The following is a 9,259-nucleotide window of genomic DNA, read 5'->3' on the forward strand; positions in this document are numbered from 1 at the left end:
GTGACCCGTTTAGTTGCCAGGTCAGCTGTAGTAAATTCAACGTTACGAGTTATCATAACAAGGGGTTGTTGCTATGCCTTTGATATTCCATCCATTTTGGCGGCAGGAGATGTCGTAGGGGTGACCACAGAATTCATGAAGTTATTCTAAGAACTGTCTGGTATGTAGTGAACGAAAGTAGAGCTTAGCTGGCTCAAAAAAATATTTATGGTCATCCCTCGAAACGACCACCAAGGTCAGTACGATAAAATGGAGTCAACTGGAGCGATAATACATGAAGGAATGAGTTCTTTTCCCTCCCCCACACACATCCGTATCGTCTCAGGGGGTGACCACAGTGTTCTGCCTTAAATTGTGGCGTTTTTCTAAGAAATGGGTGCTATGTACTGTGCGAAAGCAATCGATTTTGCAAGCATAAATTTTTGTACATCCTTCTTCTAAGAATTCCAATTGAGTGTGTTAATGTGGCCAGCTCAGGGCAATATGATATCATAAACACCAGGCCATATCACTCTCTGCTGTTTATAGCTTCAGAGCAAAGAAAACAAATCATTCATAACAGAAACAGCTCGCAATAGCCACAGGAACGTTGCTGCAAAACAGGCATATGTAACAACGACTTAGCGCTCTTAAACGCGTGTGTCATTAAATACAGTCCTCCTAACAACAGGCCAGTGAAAAATCTAACAATCTACAGCAAAACCATCAATTATTATGGGCGTTATAACATATGTGTGCAGCTGGACGAAACATACACGTCGAACCCCCCCAGACGATGACGAAACATACACGTCAAACCACGGCAACGGGTTAACCATTGAAGATGGTGTACAAAGAGCCTATTCTGATTGAAAACCATTTCAAGCTGTTCGAGTTTCTCTGAAATCTTGCATTTGCTTGAATATTACATAAACATGGTTCCCTCAACTGTAGTAAACTGAGACCACTTGCTAGAGCTAAGTTATGTGTGTGATTTGCTTCGACAGTTTCTGCTTTGAGGGTAGCTTGCCATGTCTCCAAAATCATGTGTGCACTGCCTCCACCCAGTAATTCCAGCTGTCTATTTTCTGGGGTTAGCAAACTCAGTTTCAAATCTAGGACCTTTCCTGACTACAGTAACTGCAAGGCATGTGGAAAGGAAGTTTATTCTTTTGTACTGTGTTTGCTATAGTACCCATTCCTAACTCTTGCATTTCAGACCTGTGTCCTTGAGTGATTTGGAGTCCCTGGATGGAGAATTTCATCAGAGTTTGCTATGGATCAAAGAAAATGACATATCTAGTGATTTACTGGACCTCACATTTGCTGTCACCGAAGAACTCTTTGGTCAGGTGGTGGAACGAGAATTGAAACCAGGTGGCAGAAATATCAGTGTTAATGAAAAGAATAAAAAGGTACACATCTGAACACATCTTATAATTTCTGTGCTGAAGAATTGGTGGAGTATGCAAAGTATTGCTGTTAATGGTGCCTGGGCTTCCAAAAATATTGTTACAGAGATTTGTTTGCTTCCTCTCTGAATTTCAAAATCTGAATAAGAAATCTGTATACTTCAAAAGCAGGAACCATTAAATATGGGTGGCTTACTTTATTCATATAGATTGTAGCATCATGTAACAAAACTTTCTGCCTAGTGATAGTGGGGCAGGTCTGAATTATACCTTACTCAGATTTCCATACTTTCATCCTATTCTCTGCTATGCCCAGTCAAATTGAGTCACTTTTTTTGATCAGTGGTCCAGTTCTGGTCAAGTTATCTGATGTTTACTAGTGTAGGAAACCTGGATAGTGAAATTATTTCCTTCAGTCTGAATTTGAGGTAGATGAAAGTGAGTGTTTGGCATTGAAACTAGGTAAGGATAGAATTGAGAAGATCTCAGGACCACATCCAAATATTGAAGGTGGGGTTTTTGTTTGTTTTTATAAACCTAATAATTGAAATTGGGGTAGAGTAGAAGACTGGTTTCTGGTATCCCATGGCCATTCACTAGTCCCCAGATCAGTCCTTCAGTGCTCTGGTTTTTTCACTGTGGCGGCTTTGTTAGGAATTTCCTGATGGTCGTCTGCAGCCTCTGTTTATTCTGGATTTGCCTCCAAACCCATAGCCTTCACTTCTAGGCCAGTCTGAATTTCAGTATTTTTTTATTCATGATCAGTCTCTAACTTGGCCTCTGTCTTTCCTAGACAGGCCTCCATTGCTTCTCAGCAGGTCTTCATCTGTTCATGCCAGGTATCCATCCAGGAGTGAGATCATGTATTCAGGTTTTCATTTCCTTTTTACTGGTCAACATATTTTCTTGAAGGACCTCCAACTTCTCACTACTGGCCTCTGTCTTGGCTTCTTTCCTTCCTTGGTTGGTTTTCATTTTAGCCATGATGGCTACCAAATGTTCCAAATCTGTCATAATTCTCCATCTCGTGGATTCAAATTTGATGGTTCACAATTCACCATGTTCAACAATCAGAGTTAAAGAATTATCTACATGCTCATTCCTTCTACTCTTTAGATGAATACTTCAATGTAAATAGAGAATGATGTAAAATTAAGTTATATTAATTTTTAAGCTAAAATTGCCTGTACTTATGTATGTAACCTTTTGACATGTTTTGTATCCAAAGGTACTAACCTGCTTAGGATTTATAGAATGTAAATAAATTCAATTCAATTCAGTCCAGTCCAATAATCCCTCTTCTGACACCAGTTATCACTTGGTAAGTGTGACTGTAGACAGGGTTTGGATTGGTAATTGGATTTGTTGGGCACTGAACACTCATAACTACAGATGACTAGACAGTCTCACTGGGTTACACACTATAAAGATTGCTGTAACTGCAGCACACATAAAGTTTTTTCAGTCTTCATTGGTTGTTGCTTGGTAGCAGCTTCCAGTGGTGGATGTTCCCCTTCATTTGGGTTCCTGAACTGTCCCTGGCCTCAACTACTAGCTTCTCACATCTCACATCTGCAACTCCCAACTAAACTACTAGTCCTCATTATATGGCGCTGGCACAAACAGCCCAGGAAGCGTCTTTTTCATTATTGTGCGTTCTCATGTTTCTGGGAAAACTGTGTTCACAGAGCTCTTCCCTAGCAATGGCTGTTGTACTGTCACTTGTTTACACAGATGCTATTTAGCAGTGGGTCTGCATGTTGGTATATACACAGTGATATATCAGAGTGTGACTGTAGATGGATTTTGGATTGATGACTTTGAAACAGCACATGACTACACTTATGCACTAGTGTCCACTGTTGAGTCTTCATTGCTGTTGCTTGGTAACAGCTTCTGGTGGTGGATGTTCTCCTTCCTCTGAGTTACTGAACTGTCCCTGGCCTCAGCTACCAGCTTGTGACAGCAACAGCTTACAACTACTGAACTCCAGCAGTTCCCTGACCTGACTGCAACTGCGAACATGTACTGGTTATAGCACCTCGACACAGACTATGTAGGAAACATCTCTTTCTTTATTGCTGGGTTCTCTCGCTGTGGAAACATGCTTGTTTGCAGAGCTGTTACTTAGCAGTGACTATTGTATAGTTGCTTGTTTCATGGTTGTTACCTAGCAACAGGTCTAAATGCCACTATATATTAACTCTTTCACTGCTAGTATGTTAAGTAACTCTCAGTACCCTCTGTACCAAATTATTTTTTAATAAATCTTTTATAAATAATTTAAGTGCAAGTATGAACATTTATGATAAAATGTAGCTAATCTTACCTCAGACAGGGTACAGGCATCAGAAGTTGCGAAAATGTTGAATTGTTCAGTATTTTTCACAAGGGAAAAGTCCATTTAAATCAGTTTTGTCCAAGATGGCCAAAAAAGTACATAATTCACTATCCTAGACTTATCACTATGTCACATGTTGAATGAAGTCCACAACCTTATTTAAAACTATTATAGAAAGCACCGCACTCTATACGAAGCCATTTTTACTAGCCTTGTGAAATACTCGCGTCACATGACCACAGAGCGTGTGCCTCGCTATACAGATGCAACCTTTTACATTTCTTAAGCTAGAGGGCAGAAGAATGCAGCCATCGAAATGAATGATGCTTCATTACATTCCCAATTGATGACTCTATGCACCCGCCAAGTTTGAATGAGATTGGTGCAAAGAAACCTGAGATTTGAAACTCTAAAATCGCAATATGGGTTTTGTCGATCACAGCAAGGACCCCATGTTGTTCAGAGATCGACATATGTGGACCACAGTAGTGTAAGGGTTAATATCATGTGATGAAAATGCTGATTAAAGTAAACAAATAATAATTTACATGAGGGTTATATATTTTATTTCTTTGTGTGGTGATTACAGGAATATCTTGAGCGAGTGGTTCGATGGCGGCTGGAGCGAGGTGTTGCAGACCAGACAGAGTCACTTGTGAGGGGTTTCTATGAGGTGGTGGATCCTCGCCTAGTGTCTGTTTTTGATGCCCGTGAATTGGAATTGGTTATTGCAGGCACAGCAGAGATAGATCTGTCAGACTGGAGGAAGAACACAGAGTACCGATCAGGTTAGATTCCAGTCAGTTTTGCAGTATAAACAACCAGGACACATGTTTATATTAAATTTGCTATTTCATGTCAAAGCACAAGGTATATAGGCTTTAAATGTTCTTATATTATTGTTTCTGTTGTCTCTGAATTTCTTCTGCACGTAAGAAAATACTGCAGTTACATGTTATACATTTAGGTACATTAAACAGGATTATATGTGGCATGTCCGCTGAAAGCCAGAAGAAATGATTGTTACTAAGTTATGGCACAATAAATGCTACGTCACCATAACAAAAATTATGCATGCCAACAACAGAGGGACTGTGGGTCTGTACAGAGAATATATCTGGAGAACTGGAACACAGCAAGGGTTCAGCTGAAAAAAAAAAAAAACTCTTGTCATCGTCAAGGTTTGACACCAAGATGAACTGATTGGCAGTAAACTGCCAGTTATAAGTGAGTCTGAGTCTGAGGTGAGTCAGTCGAGAGCTGTGTAGATTTCAAGCCTGAAGCTCTTCACAGATAGTTGCCCTCATTGTTGTAAGCTGTTGCATAGCAATGCTGAGTCTAGTTGTGAGATAGGCAACAGTTAGCGAGGACCAGAGCCATGGAATACAGAAGCTGAGGAAGCTACAGCATTGGAAACCATTACCAGACAACCAGTGAAGACTTTAATACATACTGTAGTGAACTGTAAAATGTGTGATTTAGCAGTAGTGCTATGGTTACTTGTACACCTGTAGTTATGATCTGTAAGTGTTCAGTAAATACAGTTACCAATCCAAACCCTGTCTGTTGTCACTTGAATGTGTGACAATGTTTTATCATTTGCTGCACAACACATTCTTTCCAAATTTTTGATTTAGTTCAGAAATATAAGATTTGGTATACACAGTATGGCCAGGATCCATTTGGACTCATTTTTTTTTTTTTTATTTTGTCCTGCAGGGCCATCTGTTGGCGACTTATGTCGTTAAGATTCTTGAAGTTTCAGCTGTGGCTGTCTATACTTTCAAAGCGCAAGCATCGCTGCATCATGTGTTCTGACCTTGAATGTAACAGTACTGTTCTGACACTCGTCGGAAAATGGCGGTTGAACAGAGAGCCAACATCAAATTTTGTTTGAAGTTAGGCAAAACAGCCAGAGAAGCATACAAAATGATGAAAAGTGTGTATGGTAGCGATTGTTTTAGTTGCTGGAACATTTTTCGAGGGTGTGTTGTATTTTGTGATGGAAGTGAAGACATTGAAGACACTCCATGTGCATCAGAGTCAAGAACAAGTCGCACTGAAGAAAATGTGAAAAAAGTGACTGAAATCCTTGCATCAGACAGATGTGTTTCTGCAAGACTCATTGAGAAGCTTTTCGGAATACCAAGAAGTACTGTGCATCAAATTTTGACCAAGGATTTGGGCAAACGGAAGGTCTGTGTGCAGCTTGTACCGCACGCGCTGTCAGGTGATGACAAACATGCCAGGCCAGAGTGGAACGCTGCAAAGACATGTTACGGTCGGCCCAAAGTGATACCAAATTTACAAAATCGATTGTTACTGGTGACGAGACATGGCGTTTTCAATATGAGCCTCTCACAAAGTGGCAGAGTGGAGCATGGTTGAGCCCAAAGAAGCCGAAACCAAAGAAAGTGTGCATGCAAAAGAGTCGAGTAAAGACACTGCTAACCATTTTCTTCGATTCCAAAAGAACCATTCATAAGGAATTTCTGCCAGAAGGTCAAACAATGAATTATGATTATTATATCGGAGTCCTCAATCGTTTGTGGGCGAGAATTCTTCGAATTTGACCTGAATATCGAGAACAAGGTTCCTGGTCGCTCCTCCACAACAATACCCCACCCCACAAATCGAAGATCGTGTGCAATTTTTTGGTCAGAAAAGGGAACACAGACCTTGATCATCCTCCGTATTCGCCAGATTTGGCTCCAGCGGATTTCTGGTTGTTCCCAAAAGTTAAGTTGGCGATGAAAGGAAACCATCTCGACACCATCCAGGACATCGAAAGGGAATGTACCACAGTTTTAAATGCGATTCCACAAAAGGAGTACAGTGTCTGTTTTCGAAAACTTTTCAATCGATTCCAGCTATGTATTGATTCAGAAGGAGACTGTTTTGAATAAAAAGAGTGAAATTTTGAAAATAATTCACGTCTTATATTTTTAATGAACACAGTTCTAACAGAACCTGGACACACTGGTATAGTTGTTCCATTCTTTGATGTCACAGAGATTATTAAAAAAACTGGCCTAGCAAAGGTTTTTATTTTGAGCATCATGTATGAAGGCAAAATAAGAGTGTCTGTTGCTGTTAGAAGCTGGTCACCTTGCTGCAGCTAAACTGTATTGACAGATATGATCATATCATACAGCATCATCATAGCATGGAAATCTTATATTAACGTCATTTCAGATAAACAGTAAATTCTGTATTTTGATATGAGTGTTTCCTTATCTTTCAAATGCTGAAAGTGGTGTTAAGGTTTTAGTGCTGTCAGACAACAGTGTTTTGATTATTATGTAATAAAGTGATTGCTAATATTATATTTAAGCATCCTGTTGCACTCTATACAATAAATGATATTAACTCCGTCCTAAGTGCATACAATATATTATATGTCTTTGATCTTGCTCTCCTTTACACTACATGTTTCAGCCTCAAACGGCCATCATCAGGTGTATACACTCACGTTGCTGTTACACCGCACTTAGTTTAAAATTTAACATTTAAAAACACACTGTTCCTTTCGTTGTTATTATCAACATCTACTTCGTTGATATCTGTCTGGTTTATAGATTATTTTTGTTACACACGTTAATTTTTATTTCCCTGAATTAGCACTTATAAAAATCTTTAGTTCTAATTTTAAAATCCTTTAAAATTGTTCTCTAAATTTTAAAATTTAAAATTCTCAGGGTTACTCACCCTATGTCTATAGTGCTACAGTGGCTAGTTCTTGTTTCCAGCACTGTACAGGTGTTATCTGTAATATACAAATATTCATATTATTATCTTATGTACATAATGTTTTGTTATGTGTTTATGTTGTTATTTGTACTTACTCTGTGTAGTCTCCCTGTGTGCGTGCCGCTGCGATTCTTTACTACGTGTGCTGTCTGATGTATTGTGTGCTTTGTTTTATGTTGGTGAGTGTAGGGGGGGATGGGTAGTGGGGAGAGGGAGGTGCCGTTAGTCTGTATAGATTTCGTGTATCNGATCATATCATACAGCATCATCATAGCATGGAAATCTTATATTAACGTCATTTCAGATAAACAGTAAATTCTGTATTTTGATATGAGTGTTTCCTTATCTTTCAAATGCTGAAAGTGGTGTTAAGGTTTTAGTGCTGTCAGACAACAGTGTTTTGATTATTATGTAATAAAGTGATTGCTAATATTATATTTAAGCATCCTGTTGCACTCTATACAATAAATGATATTAACTCCGTCCTAAGTGCATACAATATATTATATGTCTTTGATCTTGCTCTCCTTTACACTACATGTTTCAGCCTCAAACGGCCATCATCAGGTGTATACACTCATGTTGCTGTTACACCGCACTTAGTTTAAAATTTAACATTTAAAAACACACTGTTCCTTTCGTTGTTATTATCAACATCTACTTCGTTGATATCTGTCTGGTTTATAGATTATTTTTGTTACACACGTTAATTTTTATTTCCCTGAATTAGCACTTATAAAAATCTTTAGTTCTAATTTTAAAATCCTTTAAAATTGTTCTCTAAATTTTAAAATTTAAAATTCTCAGGGTTACTCACCCTATGTCTATAGTGCTACAGTGGCTAGTTCTTGTTTCCAGCACTGTACAGGTGTTATCTGTAATATACAAATATTCATATTATTATCTTATGTACATAATGTTTTGTTATGTGTTTATGTTGTTATTTGTACTTACTCTGTGTAGTCTCCCTGTGTGCGTGCCGCTGCGATTCTTTACTACGTGTGCTGTCTGATGTATTGTGTGCTTTGTTTTATGTTGGTGAGTGTAGGGGGGGATGGGTAGTGGGGAGAGGGAGGTGCCGTTAGTCTGTATAGATTTCGTGTATCATTTGAAATAAGGGATTGTGTGTTTCTGTGTGTGTGTCATTCATGTGTAGGCCTTTCTTACTTATTTTATATGTATGGTATTTCTCTAATGTATTCAAATGTCTGCCCTTCTTTCCCGTTGTTAGAAATTCCATTACCTCTGTTATTTTTCTGTATGCATGTCCTGTATTTAGTATATGATTTGAGTACCCAGAATTGCTATCATTATTTCTAATATCATGTATATGTTCTTTATATCTGGTGTTAAATATTCTGCCNCGTTGCTGTTACACCGCACTTAGTTTAAAATTTAACATTTAAAAACACACTGTTCCTTTCGTTGTTATTATCAACATCTACTTCGTTGATATCTGTCTGGTTTATAGATTATTTTTGTTACACACGTTAATTTTTATTTCCCTGAATTAGCACTTATAAAAATCTTTAGTTCTAATTTTAAAATCCTTTAAAATTGTTCTCTAAATTTTAAAATTTAAAATTGTCAGGGTTACTCGCCCTGTCTATAGTGCTGCAGCGGCTAGTTCTTGTTTCCAGCACTGTACAGGTGTTATTCTGTGTAGTCTCCCTGTGTGCATGCCGCTGCGATTCTTTACTACGTGTGCTGGTGCTGGTGAATCACAGCGGCACGCACATATGGAGACTACACAGAATAACACCTGTGCAGTGCTGGA

The 9,259-nt window shown here is 38.6% G+C and overlaps 1 protein-coding gene across 4 annotated transcripts in view; it reads left to right on the plus strand.

Annotated features, from left to right (window-relative positions):
- LOC111868193 (E3 ubiquitin-protein ligase HECW2) overlaps positions 1-9,259 on the plus strand; it is a 246,640-nt gene that overhangs the window by 222,882 nt on the left and 14,499 nt on the right. For all 4 annotated transcript variants that reach the window (XM_023858628.2, XM_033752954.1, XM_033752953.1 and 1 more), the window contains 2 exons: positions 1,199-1,394; positions 4,322-4,520. In XM_023858628.2, the coding sequence (XP_023714396.1) occupies positions 1,199-1,394; positions 4,322-4,520 (395 nt within the window). The remainder of the gene's footprint in view (positions 1-1,198; positions 1,395-4,321; positions 4,521-9,259) is intronic.

The sequence above is a fragment of the Cryptotermes secundus genome, unplaced genomic scaffold (assembly GCF_002891405.2).
Source record: "Cryptotermes secundus unplaced genomic scaffold, Csec_1.0 scaffold107, whole genome shotgun sequence".
Taxonomy (NCBI): Eukaryota; Metazoa; Arthropoda; class Insecta; order Blattodea; family Kalotermitidae; genus Cryptotermes; species Cryptotermes secundus.